We start from the raw sequence: 16355 nt of genomic DNA on the forward strand, positions 1-16355 counted from the left end.
CATGTTACACTGCTGTGTATTGTGAAAGTACCCTGTCTATATGCTCAGATCAAAACTGTGATTACTTTTCATTACAACAGGGTTGCTCACACCATTAGTTGTAGGCGCGGGGTGGTCTCTTTTACAAAAAACATCAGAGGATAATATTTTCATTTCTACCATAACAAGCTTCGACTGAATTGTGTATGAGGTATAAATAAACTAAAGAAACGCAAAGAATATGAGAAAACTAAAAAAGATTGTAGCATAAATAACTCGTGGGACACCCCTCGCCCCTACCCAAAGTGGTACGGCTCGCGTATGTTGTCACAGGCTCATTAGCGTGCAGTCTTGTTGGACAGTAGAGCACTGGGTTAATGTTGTAGTCTGCAGGAGCTGCCTTGAGCTGAAGTAAGCTTCCTGTTCTTTTTTTTCTTTAGTAAAACAAAACTCAACACGGTCAACCGAAACTAACCAGTTGCCCGGTGGTTGTTGAAGATACGAGACGCTCACCGTGATGATTGTGAGTGGCAGTTTTTAGTCTAAAAAAAACTTTCTGGCTTAGCTAACTTTGAATCTGTTACTACTATGTCATAAAGAGTGAGGTGCGATGTTCCTCTGTGTTTTGAAAGTGCGTGGTTTCTGTTAATGTAATATTTATGGTGACACATTAGAAGTAACTCCCAGCAAAGTGTTGTCGGTGAAAACAAAACATAGCTAAAAGTAGTAGTTAGTTAGCTTAGCAACTTTTCCTCTTGTGTACTGCCTTAGCCATGCCCTTTTTGTGTTTTGCCTAGGTTATTACTTGCATAAATTCTACTGTAAATGATTTTGTCTTCTGCCGCTTATTATATTTATGTTTTGTCACTATAATTTGTGATTTAATATTGTAGGGACTTATAATAATTATATATAAAAAAGATATAATAGTAAGTTTGTCCATTCATCCACTCAGCATTTTTGACAGTAAGTATAAATTCATCCACATACATTTGTAAAGTGACTTTGAAGTCCAGACATTCTGATCTCATACTGGATTTTCCCTCACGCATTGCAAAAGAAGTCAGTGTTGGTTAGTTAGTGACAAATGTATAAGACTTTTAAAATACATTTTACAGGTATTTATTTGCTGGTGGGACATTGGTGGCCCATCTATTTCTCAGATCCGTGTGTAGTTACACTCTATGCTGTTTTTCTTATCTTTATCTTACCAACCTTACCCTCGGGTATGAAGTCAGGACTGGCTGATACACAGTCCAACAGATTCTGCAATTTAAGTGGATGTTGGGATCATAAACACAAGAACTTGTTAACTTGTTAAACCTGAACTACTGGCTGTGTCCCATAGCTATAATTGGGTCTGATAAAATTTATAGGTGGCTTGTATCATTTATTAGGGTTACATTAGGTGACTTGTCCTTGAAGTACAGATGTATTTATTTTTTACTTTCTGTACATGCATGTGTAATATCTATTTTTCACAATTAGCAGCTTGTGGCCTTTCTGTCATAATCCTGTTTGCTTCTGTGAGCTCCCATCACAGTAATTTCTTTGCCAGACTCATTTCCCTTTCATAAAGGATTTTAGAAAAGGGGTTTAAGGGAGTGTTTGTGTTGGTAACTTGGACTAGCTTAGTTTTCAGGGCCTTTTCTTCTAAAATTAAGAGGCATCCACCTGGATGGTTGGCAAGCTCCTCTGAAAAACTGTTAAACAGTTTTAGCTCAAGGACACGAGTGACTGCCTATCAGAACTTGCCTTAAACAATATGTAAATATCCTGTGTACTGTAATGCCATTGTTGCAGCATTGTTCACTTCCATGAGACAATGTTGGGACTACATGGTATGTAGTCAGAGGGAAGGCAGTGTTTAGGTTGGATAAATTCCTGCATGTAAACCCCAGGAGTAGTCTCTCCCCTGCATTATAATGTCCACTCAATGTGCCTTATTCTTATTTTGGTCCATTAACATGCAATGCTATTCCAATGTCGTTGTTGTGTCTTCAAGCCTCTGTAATTAAGTGACTTGGCTAGATTTAGAATTCAAGTGGACAGCATTTCTCTCCAACTTGGACAAGTTTGTTGAAAGCCGTGATTACAGAGATCCACAAAGCCGTTGTTCTGGACAAATGTATACAGTGCAAGTGATTATGTATGAGAAAATTAAACAGCAGGCCTGCTTTAAAACGTAGGCCTCCTTGGCTGCCATGCATAGCCATGCTGAGCCTTTGTGTTTATGGTAAGTGGGCAGCTGCATGCTTGTGAGACCTTGGCTGTACCCCAGGCCCTCAACTGAGTCTGATAACTGCTATTGAAGCCTCCCAGCCATGCTCATTTCTGACTATTCACTCACTGCTTTAAATGTAGTGCACCTCCTGTTTGACATAGCCTAATTTCTGTGAACATGCAGACAGCTGTGGGCTAGCCTGCCTCCTACAATGAGTTTCATAAATTTCATTTCAGTCAGTCAGCCGTGACAGTACTTAGTAGCACCTGCCCTTTGTGAGACCAGCTTATGAGAGTACCAACAAAGAAAGTTTCAGGTTTCAAAATCTTGAATTTCATAGTAAGAATTCTGCATGTTGATATTGTTTTAAATTTGGATGTATGTTCCAGCATATCCACAGATACAAAAGCGCAACACTAGTTTGACACTATGTCATTCACATATCTGGTCTATGATGTAGTATCACTAGCTATATTAATTCAAACACCACCATGTCATTAGAGACTGTTCAAATGCGAGTCCAAATATGGGGCCTGCATGCAGCTCAAAGATGAACAACATCAGTGCCAACAGCTTGGGGAAACAAGCTTTTTAGGAACATGCATATTCTTTCCAAGGGAGTGTTTCTGCAGAGAGCCACAGCCAGGCATTTACCCAGCATTCCTTTCACAAGTGGTGCAGTCATGAAGAGCAGCATAAATCCCTCAGTTCGTTTTTAAGTCTGGCCATCTCAGGTGCTCAGCAGATGCTCAGATTATTGAGATGGCCACAATCCTGGGATTGTTGAGGGCAGGACACAGCTCCAGCTGCCATTCTTTTGTGCACATCAAAAGAGGATGCGTGGAAATTTATCTTGACATCCTCGCCATCACAAGATGTTTGTGTATCAGTGTACCCAGACGAGAGCTTTAAATTTAAGCACTGCGATATCTTTCAAATGGGTACATAATAATCTTATAAGTAGTTTAGAAGTGTATTATACACTTGATTTGGGGCTAAAACAATCATATGTTGTTTTCCACCAGCTGTCCAAGTGCTATATAGATGGATTAGTATTAGCTCTGATTGCCCATCAGACACAAAGCTGCTAAATCCTTATATAATGGTGGCCCAACCCATGGGATTACACCGTAAGTCATGTATGGCAAAGCTGTTCAAATTGACGAAACAGGGGTGCACTTATTTTAGATGTGCAAACCCAGTTTAAGTAAAAAAAAAAGTGTCATTTCTTTTCTTTTTTCATAGAAAAAACAGTAGGGTATCTGGAGGTTTTGAGACCTTGGCTGACTTTAAAGCAGACATTTGCTTTAACTTGACCCAATCAATTCTGTGGTTTCCTGTCGTGTCCTATCTCATTTACGCTGTGCCATAGCTTTCTGTTTCTGACAACCTAAAGCTGCGATGGTTGAAAGCCTTCTAGTGACCACAAAGGAAGCGTGGAGTCCCATCAGCTTGCCCAAGGCGGCTTATTGTTGTGTTTCAGAAGGGCTGCTGTCACTGCAGACTTGGCTGCTGTCACTGCAGTCTTTGCTGCAGTCAGTCAGCAGCCTGTTTGCATGTGATGGAAGGCCACGTCTGAGGAGCACGTCCTGCAACGTTGTTCCCCTTTTATAGAGATTAGACTTCTCAGTTGTCATAGTGTCAGCTGCCCTGGCTCAGATAAAGCGTTATCGCGCTGCAGAACCATAGAGACTCCCACTGATTCCCGATAATGCCAGCATCGTTAATGGAGGTGATTCGAGTTTTGACATCAGAAGGGGAGTGGCACCCCTTGGGCAGAAATTCTAGATACCTCATTTGGCAGATTACACCGTCTATGAGCACAGCTGTGCATGCAGTATTAGGTGAGTGGGTTGGGTGTAACCATTAAGCACTAGTCATGCTATGGTATGGCTTCCACATTTGTTTTACAGGTTTGTCTGTACAAGAAAAGGCAGACCAAGCTAGCCTTTGCCAGAACTTATTCACACACTGACACAAGTTTAAATGGCTTTTAAAGGCTGCAAGGTTAGGCTTTTATAATTGTGTATTCAACTCATGTCATGGAGCCGAGGAATGTTTATAATTATGTCATAAACCTCACCCATTTAAAGCACTCAGTTCAGATTTATGGGAGATGGGATTTGTGGGATAAAAATGAAATGCCCAAGCATGAGAAAGATGATTAAGCCGCTGCTACAGCGGTGGTTGTTTACAATTTTAGAATTAAGAATGTAGGACTTGATTTTTTGTCTTTTTCCATCCTTCTAGGGAAGGGAGACGTAATTTAATTACCTCTTTGTTCAAATAAATGTCAGAACTTTTCTCATGTTTGGGCAAACTTTCTTTTCTCTTTGTTAATGTCGCTTACGTATGTCACCAAGTCATTCAGTGTAATATATAAACAACTGTTTCCTCTGTCCAAGCACATCCATAGCTATCTCTGCAGTGAAACAGATCTCTGAGGTTAATACTCATGCACAGTGTAATCGGCCTGACCCACTCCAGCTTCAGGCTTTTATGTGTCCTTTTCTCAACACACAGGCCACAAGTTAAAACTGCCAGACATCCTTGAGTGGTGTTGATCTTGTTTTATATAACTCTGCTAAAAACGTCCTTCTAGTTAAGTTGTTTTCTTCATGTGGTAAGTGCTTGTAATGGAAATCATATGCCGAATGCAAATGCCACCTTCAGCATGTCAGCTCCTGCAGGGTCTTGTGATGCTCTTCCCCCAACATCCCTCACGCACACACACTTTACCCCACCGCCGGCAACCTCAGATGTCGCCTTTATTGTTTCCCACGGTGTCTCATCTTCTGCACAAAGCACTCTTTTGTTTTGCATGCACCATCTCCCCCCCCCCCCCCCCCCCCCCCTTTTCTTTTACTCCACTTGCAGTTGTTCTGTCATTTAAGTGCACACCCTCTGACCTTGCATGCAACGTACGAAGATCTTGTGTCCACTTCACTTTATTTCAGTCGCCTATCTTACTTGGCTTCGTGTGGTACTGATCTAGTGGTTGTAAAATTCTTCATGATGATTATATAGATTTATATCTGTGACTAATCAGCAGTTTTACTGTAATCATGGCGCAGCATTAATACGAAGAAGGTTGTTTTAATAACCGCAAGGTCAGCTATTCCCAGCCAGCCCCTGAGGATTCAATTACACAACTTTGACTTTGCTCTATTCCTTGCTGTGTGCTTAATGGAACACTTTTGAGGAAACTTGCTCTCTGTACTATAAAAACAGGCAAAAATAAAACAAGGTATAGAGTTCCACTTTTGTTGTTAGGTTGGAGAGAACATTGAAGTGAAACACCTTGTAATATTAATCTATCGATGGCAGCATGACGAAATAGGTGACGCCTTGTCAATCAAAGCGAGTGTTTGCTGGGAATGTTTACTCCATTGAGAATAATAAACAGAGCTTGTCGAGCCATTGACCTCCTTGAAATTTCCACTATCTATCTTCCAGATGTTGAACAGGATGCTCCTGTGTAGAGTGACGGGCGAGTTGGAGAATTTATCAGTATTAAATGCTCATCTCTGCACATGCAAGTTAGATCTAAAAAGTTAAAAGCTTGCTCATTCGTGAAAGAATGTGTTATTTGTGGTTTCATGGTTGTCATAAGTGTGCGTGCCTGTGCAACGTTAACAGGCCAGTGATTGAAATCATTTGATAGACTTAAACTAAGCATGCATTATCTACCCAGGGTATAATTTAATCTGATCAAACCATCCTAACTAGCTTTGTACTGTTTAGTTTGACCTAATGGTGACAGGTTACCCCATGTAGTCCTTATTACAGTACTTGCTAATAAGCATTGTTAAAAAAATAAATAAATACAAGTATTAGTAAGTATTAATTGAAGTAGACTATGAAACCTGTTTAGATTTAGCTGTGAAACTTTTTTTTACCTAATTCTCTCCCTTGATGCATGCTATTTGTGCCAAATGACCAATGAAGGGGTTGACTTACAAGTTGGCTTTTATAGTAGCAAGATGAAACCTTATAAAGAATGTGACATTTGCACATTTTCCCATTTTATACAGCTACAGTAAGAGTGAGAATGTATTTCAGTGTTTAAGCAGTGACACAAATCCCCCTTTGGGGATGGATGAGAAAGGGCATCCGGCGTAAAACTGCCAAACCAAACGTGGAGCTACCTGCTGTGGTGACTCCTTGTAACAAGGCAGATGTATGCAACAGTTGAATTGTCTCCTGATGATTTGAAGAGCAAATGTACTGGTGATCAGGTGGGGAAAGCCCTGACCCACTTTTTAAGTTTTGCTTCTTGGTGTGGTAGAATTAGAATTATTGGGTTTTTACAAAATGTTATGGGATTGGTTTAGATCACTGGGTAGAGCAGGAGACCTATGTGCTGTAAGACTAATGCAGAGGTTTGGGTTTGAATCTGACACGAGGACATTTACTTGTGTTATAGTTTGATTACTTAGCTGAATACATCGTGTAAATTTTTGTAAAATTGTTGGAAAGCTACAACTGGAACATGACAAATGGGTAATGTTTTACATAGCATAAGCATGTTATTATTTTCATTGCATGCCCACATTAGCATATAGCTCAAAGCATACAGCCTGACAGCTGCTAATGTGACTGTAGCTCTAACTATTCTCAAGGAGAGAGATTTCCTGTAAGACTTTTAAGATTAACTTTTGATATCATTAGGAGTTTAGTAGTTGAAGCTGAGATGATGATAGTGTCCCTCCATAAAAAGGAGTTTGTCTTCTCCTCCTGCTTGATGGCTCTCTGCTTATATGGTCGACAGAATGTCAGAAATGTACTGAATTATAATCCTGGGCTCATCTTTGTGTGTCTGCTCAGGATTGGACCGAGGAGTGAAGCACATTCTGGGAGGAGCCGAGGGTGGGCGTCTTTAATTTATGAGAAATCAGTCTGCTAACGCCGTGCTCATCGAGATGTCCTCCAGCTTAACTTGGCATTACCGTAACGACGTGGGACAAGCATGTGCGTTGCCATGGTGATCATTTACCCCAAAACACTGGAAAAGAAGGGTGCCGATGATGTAACAACCAAACGCACAAATTTTGTCCCGGTAAGAGGTTATTTTTTATTCATGTGAGCAGATGTTTTGTGAGTGTGTGTCTCTGTGTGTTATTTCACATGTTTACATAAAATGACACAACCTAACCACGAGACTTCACCCAATGAGGAAGAGGACAATGTTCTGCTCAGGTTTAGGAAGTTATTGCTGGCCACTCATTACTCCATAGCACTTTTATGATTCTGCATTTTATTTTTCTAATTTGCCAACTTTAACCAGAGCTACAAAATCTTAGTCAGTAATAATCCACTCTGTTGAACCCCCCCCCCCCCCATTTTTTTACCAAAATGATATTCACAGATTCACTAGAAACGAGTATTATAGTGCTCTATCTACTAGGATAAGCAGCTCTGACTCAGCACAGAGTAAAAATTCCCCCACTAATATGGACTGACTTTGCCCTCTTAGTCCCATGAAATGAAGTCATCATGTTCACGGGCTGAGCATCCATCAGAGGAATTTATGGTGGAATGCTTTCTCTCTCTCTTTCTCTGCGTTGCCGAGTTGCACGTAGGACCAGTAACGCATACACAGAATCTGTCTTTCCAGTAGTTGTTGTTTTTGCTTCTTTTTATTTGTTGGTTTACTGACTTGTAATTATTAAAGCCTGTTCTACATTTTATTTTTGTGGCTTTCCTGTAAGCTGAAAATTTTCTTTTTTTTTTCTTTTTCTACAGTTCCAGGCACAGACCATGAGCCAGGGGACAGCACTTTTCTCTTGCGGACTCATGGGTAAAGGTTTGCATTATGTGACATGGATAAAATCTTAGATCTTTAACTTATTTACATGTTGCACATTTCTTACAATAACAAACAGGACAGGAAGTGTTGTTATAAAGTAGTTACAGTGGGGCAAAAAAGTATTTAGTCAGCCACCGATTGTGCAAGTTCCCCCACTTAAAATGATGACAGAGGTCAGTAATTTGCACCAGAGGTACACTTCAACTGTGAGAGACAGAATGTGAAAAAAAAAATCCATGAATCCACATGGTAGGATTTGTAAATAATTTATTCGTAAATCAGGGTGGAAAATAAGTATTTGGTCACCTCAAACAAGGAAAATCTCTGGCTCTCACAGACCTGTAACGTCTTCTGTAAGAAGCTTTTCTGTCCCCCACTCGTTACCTGTATGAATGGCACCTGTTTGAACTCATCATCTGTATAAAAGACACCTGTCCACAGCCTCAAACAGTCAGACTCCAAACTCCGCCATGGCCAAGACCAAAGAGCTTTCGAAGGACACCAGGAAAAGTATTGTAGACCTGCACCAGACTGGGAAGAGTGAATCTACAATAGGCAAGCAGCTTGGTGTGAAAAAATCAACTGTGGGAGCAATCATCAGAAAATGGAAGACGTACAAGACCACTGATAATCTCCCTCAATCTGGGGCTCCACGCAAGATCTCATCCCGTGGGGTCAAAATGATCATGAGAACGGTGAGCAAAGATCCCAGAACCACACGGGGGGACCTGGTGAATGACCTGCAGAGAGCTGGGACCAAAGTAACAAAGGTCACCCTCAGTAACACACTACAACGGCAGGGAATCAAATCCCGCAGTGCCAGACGTGTTCCGCTGCTGAAGCCAGTGCATGTCCAGGCCCGTCTGAAGTTTGCCAGAGAGCACATGGATGATACAGCAGAGGATTGGGAGAATGTCATGTGGTCAGATGAAACCAAAGTAGAACTTTTTGGTATAAACTCAACTCGTCGTGTTTGGAGGAAGAAGAATACTGAGTTGCATCCCAAGAACACCATACCTACTGTGAAGCATGGGGGTGGAAACATCATGCTATGGGGCTGTTTTTCTGCCAAGGGGACAGGACGACTGATCCGTGTTAAGGACAGAATGAATGGGGCCATGTATCGTGAGATTTTGAGCCAAAACCTCCTTCCATCAGTGAGAACTTTGAAGATGAAACGAGGCTGGGTCTTCCAACATGACAATGATCCAAAACACACCGCCCGGGCAACAAAGGAGTGGCTCCGTAAGAAGCATTTGAAAGTCCTGGAGTGGCCTAGCCAGTCTCCAGACCTCAACCCCATAGAAAATCTGTGGCGGGAGTTGAAAGTCCGTGTTGCTCGGCGACAGCCCCAAAACATCACTGCTCTCGAGAAGATCTGCATGGAGGAATGGGCCAAAATACCAGCTACTGTGTGTGCAAACCTGGTAAAGACCTATAGTAAACGTTTGACCTCTGTTATTGCCAACAAAGGTTATGTTACAAAGTATTGAGTTGTATTTTTGTTATTGACCAAATACTTATTTTCCACCCAGATTTACGAATAAATTCGTTACAAATCCTACCATGTGAATTCATGGATTTTTTTTTCACATTCTGTCTCTCACAGTTGAAGTGTACCTCTGGTGCAAATTACTGACCTCTGTCATCATTTTAAGTGGGGGAACTTGCACAATCGGTGGCTGACTAAATACTTTTTTGCCCCACTGTATGTACTAGATGGTCTATGATTAAAGTCTAGTGCATTTTGTTCATTGTAGCTTTATGTTTGGTGAAACATGTCTGGCAGGTGTTTTTGCCAACAGAAATAATACAGTAACGACTTTGTGTTGGGGGTTTAGCATTAATTTAAATTTTGCGGCACTCCTTGATGCTTCAATACTCCAGACATGCTGCAAAAGAGTCATATCTTTAGTTTTCTTCTAGCGGTAGGACATACTTTACAGTCTCTGTTTTGTATAATTGGATGTATTATGTCCTTGCAGTTACTTGGCATTGAGTGTGTAAGAATTGAAAATGTCCTGGCATAGAACAGAGCTATACCAGAAGGCCTTTTGTTCTTTGTCCTACCCGTGTATTGTGGATGGCATTTTGGGGAATTTTATCTCCAGTGAAGAAGAATAGACCTTTTGCATACCAGAAGTGGGCAGTGGCCTCGATGTTTAGTATCTGACTCAGAGTTGACCAACCAGTTCATTTGGCATATCTGTTCTGTGGTTTACGAGTGTTGTTTCTATGACAATAACAGGTGTTTGCATGGTAGCTTTGGTTTCAGAGAATATCTGACCATTGACTGCAAATACCGAGCTGGTCTGATGCATCGCTCTTGTAAATCTCAACGAAGAGATGAAAAGCTGTAGTTAGAAGCTTATTGACATTTGCTCAGGCATGTTGAGTCAGTTGGACGTTGAGCTCCATTCCCTTTTCCAATCAGCTGTACTTACAGACGGTGACGCTAAAGCAGTGGCTGCAGGGCAGTATTTATTTTTAGTGCCAATTAAACAAAGCAGTGAGTAGTGTCAACACAAAGTACACATGGTGACACCCATGCTTATGCATTGCATAAGTTGCGGGTACTAAACAATTGTAGTACCTAGGACTAAAAGCAATTTTCTTTGTTTGAGATTCATCTCCTAAAGGAGTTTGCACAGTGCTGCAGGGGTGTATAATGGTGGATTTTTAATTGTATCTTAATATATTTTTAAAATCTTTGTGTAAATTTGACACTAGGGAGTAAATTTGCAGTCCTGCATGAGTATGGAGCTGTTGTTGAAAACTGCTGAAGAGACTGAAGTGAAAAAAGAGGGAAAGTAACAGATTAGCACTGGAGTTTGAACACTGCATTAAGATCTGTGGGCAGCTGTTGATTGATCAACACACTTTCAGTTCAAGTTTAGCCCTTACATTGTTTCCCATATTGTAGGTGGGATTGTGTTTGGGTGTCTTTTGTTTTTTAAAGGCAGTTTCATTCATATAAATGTGGTCTGTCTGTTGCAGACACAAGCCGGTGGAGGGACATGGGTCACAGGTGTGCCATCCAGCGGAGGCCAGTTGGAACCAGCCTGGAGAGCCTGTGGGATGTTCTGCCAGAAGTGCACACAAGTTCTGCCCACTGGGACTGGGATGTTGGCTCCACTTCAAGCACAATCACTAACTTGTTGCAGGACCTAAGCCTAACTGAGGCCTCGCACTCCACCGCTCCCCCCAGCAAACGACAGTGCCGGTCCCTGTCTTGCTCAGACGAGCTCAGTGGTTGTCGCTCTTCCTGGCGTCCTCAGGGCTCTCGCGTGTGGACAGCTGTGGAAAAACGGAGGTGCCACAGTGGAGGAAGCGTCCAACGCAGCAGCATTGGAAACATGCAGAGTGGCTTTGCGGGCATGCAGCGCAGCTCCAGTTTCAGCCTGCCTGCCCGATCCAACACCCTTGAGCTGCCGTCTTTCACCCAGCGCCCTCCATGGTCTTCTGCGTTCACCAGCCTGACTCCCTCCTCCTCTTCCTCAGTGCCCCTGTCCTCCGACCCTTCATCGCAGCCCCTCTACCTCTCTCATGAACAAATTTGTCTCCCTGAGCCTCGTGGACCGTCACCTCCCAGCTCCCCCGACTCCACTCCAGAACTGGAACGGCGTGGAGGACAGGGGGGTCTTCCCCGTAGTCGCTCACAACCATGCGTCCTCAATGAGAAGAAGACTGGTGTGAAGCGCAGGAGACCAGATGACACACACAAACAGAGGCCTTCACTGGATCTGGCAAAAATGACACAGGTTGGTATTTAACATGTAGATCAGATGATAATATAATATTTTTCTTTATTTAGACAGAAGAAACATTAAATACTGAAAACCTGCCAGTTTACCTCTTCCATTTAACAACACGTTGCACTCAAGATGCTGTCTGTTAATACACTGTATTAACTTTGAAACTGAGCCAGTCATAATTTATTAGGAGCTTTTTCCATTGGCGTTTTTATGTGGCATTTATTTATCGGTTAAACTCGCCACAACCCCATGACTTCAAGGAGGAGGATTACAGGAAATGGTCATACCAGCTGGAAGCTTTGCGAGGTCAATCAGTGTCAGTCACAAGCATTTTTCTCCTTATGTGTCGGATAAACAAAACACTTATGGTTAAGGTCACTCCATTGTTTCCCTCAGGCGTTGTCATTAAAGGCAATTGTTAATTCATGCAAGCCTATTCAGGGTCACATTCGATTATCTGAGCTTGTACTCACAGAGTTTGAAGAAAAGTAGCCCCATTAAATGTGCTACTGAATAAAGATAATTTGATCAAAGCAGGAATTACTAGAGGAATGATTAGCTTCGGTTGGTCGCTTCTGAAATTTGGATTTATCTGGACATCCTGGCAGGCGTTTGTCTGTTTGCCCCTCGAGCTCACACACACACACACACACACACACGCACACACACGGTGCAGTTTCACACATTCACTGGCTGGATCATAAACTTGGAGCTGGACTTGGCCCCTGTGAGAAAGTCACCCAGAGTTCAGCAGTGTCTTAACAACAACGCTGCTGTGACACGACAAACAGACGCCGCACGCGCTCCAAGCAGGAACGAGGTCAGCGTGGCGAAAACAACCTTAGATGAGGCAGAGAAATTTCAGGGTGCTTAGATTTGGATCTTCCCTGCTGCTCTTTGTCTCTGTTAAAAAGGCACAACTCTGACAGGTAGAAAAAAAACAAAAAACACTTCCAGTGATCGGTAAATTTTGTTGCTTCACTTTCTTTTGAATTGAAGTGACTGGCGTAAGGCAAACCCTGGAGGAAATGACTTCCAAATGACTAGCATGAGAGGGATAAAATATCATTTGACTTTTAGCCTAGTTACGCAGATGAACTTTCTTCAGTCTTTTCTAAATGATTCATTACAGCAGTAGAATATAGAGTTTGACACGTAGGTTTATCACTCAAGCTGCTTACAGGTGGATGTTGAGGTGGTGGACGGGTGGAAACAGCAGGCATCCACACAAGGAACTGCAACTGGAATTTCAGAGGGAAAAATGGGAAATGTTCAAGTTTCCAGCCTGAATTAACTGCAAAAATCCCATTATTCATAAACCCTTAATTGTCGTTATTGCTCTAATTGGTTCTGAGGAACAAGCTTTCACTTAAACCTATTTACATTTTATAGGTTAAGTGATTTCATTGAAAAAAGGACTAAATATGTTATATTTAAAGTATGAAGTGTGTAGTTGCCTTAGATTCAACAGAAATGACATTCACGTTTGATGATAGAGTAAGTCTGTTTGGCACTCAGCTCAAGGGCTTATATCGCTTCACACCCGTCGCCCTATCCGCATTCAAAGTCACCTTACTATTCAAAGATCGGTCTCAGTGCTGAGTGCGTCTCTAAAGTGTCCTCTCATCCACACGCCTCACTGGTGTGATTTACTCTCTGCGTGGTTCACTGTGACTGCAAGTGGAGCAGCTGTGGCAGAGGTTATAGATCGTCTCACAGGGGGGGATATGTGTCGGGTAAAGAGATATTGATTTCTGTAAATTCAGCTCAGTGCGTAGATCGCTCCCACTACCAGGCCTCATGAGCTATTGATCAGCTTTTATTGACGGAGAGTCAAGGTCAGTATGGATGAGGAGACTTTCTGCTCTCCTCTTCGTTTCATTCAGTGGGTGGGTGGGAACGAGGGAGCGTGACAGTAACAGACAACGCAGGCAGTACTTACTCATTAGCCTCATTTTTATTGGTGCAGTAAGTTATGTGAGGATACGCTGTCAAAGAAGATTTTGCGTGCATAACAAGTCTGCTACTCTAAATTAGAATTGTATTTGGTTAAGTTAACATCCGTGCCACTGTTTTTTTCCATATCCCAGACTAATTGTGACCTTATCAGTTTAGTCTCATGGTCTCTCAGGCGAGAAGTCTGAGAGACCTAATGCTGAAGGCAGCAATGTGACACTGGCCTGCTGCTGACAAATGCACCCGCTTGACTAGAGCCAAGAAAAACAGCAGCGCCCTTTTGATCTAGTAGAGACTTTACTCACTCATGCATAGATCTGACCACGATGCTCTCTATGTTTGCAACTCTTAGTGGGTGATAAATCCTGAAAAAGTGAGGTTATTTGTGAACTGACATTGAATCAGCTAGATTTGAAATCACATTTTTATCTATGCTGAGAGTAAAGAGGTGTGATTTGTCGAGTCATAATTAGGGAACTATCATTACGAATTGTTATGAGTTAAAACCTACAAATATTTCCCTCTAAAGGTTTTATGTATCTCATGTTACTATAAACTGTCCTTTCCTTTGTGGTCTTAAAACTTACATTTGATTTATCTCTTATCTATTTATTAATCGCAACTCACTTGGCTGTGAGCTGCATGTCTAACAGTCCCATGCTTGTTTCATGTTATATAAGCACACAAGTGACAGCAGGTTTCACAGAGCTCCTATTCTCCCGTGTCCCTCTGCCCTAACACCGTAACAGTCAGGCATGAGGCAGCTGTCCTGCCTTCTACACATTAGCTGTACAGATTGGAAAAGCCTCAGTTGTAAAGCTTCTCGTTCCAGCGTGCACAGCTGTCACAGGACTTGCCCACAGCAGTGCTGGCACACATGTATTTGCCTACAAAAGGTTCTGGGTTTCCCAGATGTATGTGGGTGTTGTGCAGAGTCAAAAGGCCAACATGAGTGATGTCTGCCTCCTGGGTATCTGGCTACTTGCTGTTTTCCAATCTCTCCCATCGGCCTTCAGATCACAGTTAACAGTCTCACATGCTGTCTGTAATGGAAGCTAAATTTGTATCCTTCAAATCTTGTTATATTTTTATATTATAGAGTTTCTTGACCAGTGTCCAGCACTGACCTCACTCAGTCACCCACATGCTGTTTGAGTACAGTAGTGGGATTGTTTTCATAAGACGTCTGTGTGCCTTTAGCCATGCTTGTGTCCTCTTTAGGATATGGGTCATACTCCAGGAAGGGAAATGTTTTGTGGTTTAAGTGCAAGTCTGCTTCCTTGAGAGCATGAATTCAAGGCCTCTAAAAAAATTCATTGGCTCTCCACAGAAACTTCGGAATTTCCACAGTCTGAGCTGCCCAGGATTCACAGGCGAGGACGGCCGCGAGTCCAGCCAGGCTACCCCCACCCTCAGGAGCACCACTCAGCGCGATACTGACGACTCAAACGAGCACAGCTTCAAGGACATTCAGCCTCAGACCAAAGAGGGCGAGATCACCAGCACCGTGTCGTCAGACACCGCTACAGAGGATGCAGACTGGAACTCCACCGATTGTGACGACATGACACCAGGAACGACCAATGGGAAAGACAGTGAGCCTTTCTGGGCAGGTCTGTGCAGCATGAGGAAGGATCAGCTTGGAGGCGAGCTAGATATTGAACAAATTGAGAGGAACTGAGCGGGACTGCCTTCCTCCTGGGGGAAGCTAATTTAGAGGACTGAAAGAAGAACAGTGCTGATAGTCTTAAGGAAAAAGCAAGTGGAAAGCTAATACAATGAGTGTTCTAGCACTTGTCTTTATTTTTTCCCTTGTGGAGAATTTTGAACAGGAGCTTTGTGTGCTAAACGCCTATTTTTGTGGACTTTGTGTAGTCAGAAGCTACTCCCCCACTGTGTGGTATCTTAAACGTGTCTCAGGAGAACAAGAAAGTCAGGGAGGATGGATGTGGGTGAAAATAGAACTGATAAATATAAAAATGATTATGTTGGCTCACAGACTGGGGTCTTTAACATTTCTCTGTAACCCTGATTACCCTAATTGTACTAGATATGGAGAGAATTCACAGCGGGTTTGTAAAAATTCTCTGCTCCAGGAAGAGGGTCTTTTCCTTTGACGTTCTTCAGTAGTACGTGGGTACATGATGGAGAAAAATGGAGACTACTTCCTGAGTTACTGTTAGTAAAACCCCTTTCACTTTTACTGAGCAACAGGCTGCACGCACACACCATAAAGTATACTGAAGAGCTTAACATTTCACACAGTAACATCGGGCTTATCTCTGGATCTCTGCTCCTGTATGTTTGAAGAAACGTGATGCTAATAGCGTTAATATTCTTTCTTTTTACGATTTGTAACTACAGAGTTATGTAAAACATGAGCATATTTCTATACGAATAAACACACTTTTTAAAGTGTCATTTGTAACTTCATTATTTAAGTGTTTTTTTCTTGTCATGACATATGGGATCTCTGGACTATGTTTAAAGCAGATTTTAAACTCAGCTAAATTATTTACCATTGGAGCAATTAAAGGATTCTGTGACTGCCAAATCCCTTTCTGGCCACTTGCACGTCTGCTATTTCACCATGGACTGCAAATTTAAACAGACAGAGGGGGAAAAAAGATAA

General features: G+C 42.2%; 1 protein-coding gene across 2 annotated transcripts; it reads left to right on the forward strand.

Moving 5' to 3' along the window:
- The first annotated feature begins 322 nt into the window (after nt 1-322).
- Nucleotides 323-16144, forward strand: fam53b (family with sequence similarity 53 member B). Of its 2 annotated transcripts, none has more exons than XM_026178450.1 (5): nt 323-502; nt 7031-7262; nt 7949-8003; nt 11010-11773; nt 15054-16144. In XM_026178450.1, the coding sequence occupies exons 2-5, from the start codon at nt 7173-7175 to the stop codon at nt 15402-15404; spliced, it is 1260 nt and encodes a 419-aa protein (XP_026034235.1). In that variant the 5' UTR covers nt 323-502; nt 7031-7172; the 3' UTR covers nt 15405-16144. The 2 variants fall into 2 exon arrangements, with proteins under 2 accessions (XP_026034235.1, XP_026034236.1); XM_026178451.1 differs by having other exon boundaries at nt 336-390.
- The last annotated feature ends 211 nt before the right edge of the window (nt 16145-16355 follow it).

Source organism: Astatotilapia calliptera, chromosome 8, assembly GCF_900246225.1.
Source record: "Astatotilapia calliptera chromosome 8, fAstCal1.2, whole genome shotgun sequence".
Classification (NCBI taxonomy): Eukaryota; Metazoa; Chordata; class Actinopteri; order Cichliformes; family Cichlidae; genus Astatotilapia; species Astatotilapia calliptera.

Excerpts from the sequence above, each read along its gene's own strand:
- fam53b (XM_026178450.1), top strand. The coding sequence starts at position 7,173 with ATGTGCGTTGCCATGGTGATCATTTACCCCAAAACACTGGAAAAGAAG. Across the intron at positions 8,004-11,009 it reads TTTCTCTTGCGGACTCATGG|ACACAAGCCGGTGGAGGGAC; the intron begins GTAAAGGTTTGC and ends TGTCTGTTGCAG. Across the intron at positions 11,774-15,053 it reads ATCTGGCAAAAATGACACAG|AAACTTCGGAATTTCCACAG; the intron begins GTTGGTATTTAA and ends GGCTCTCCACAG.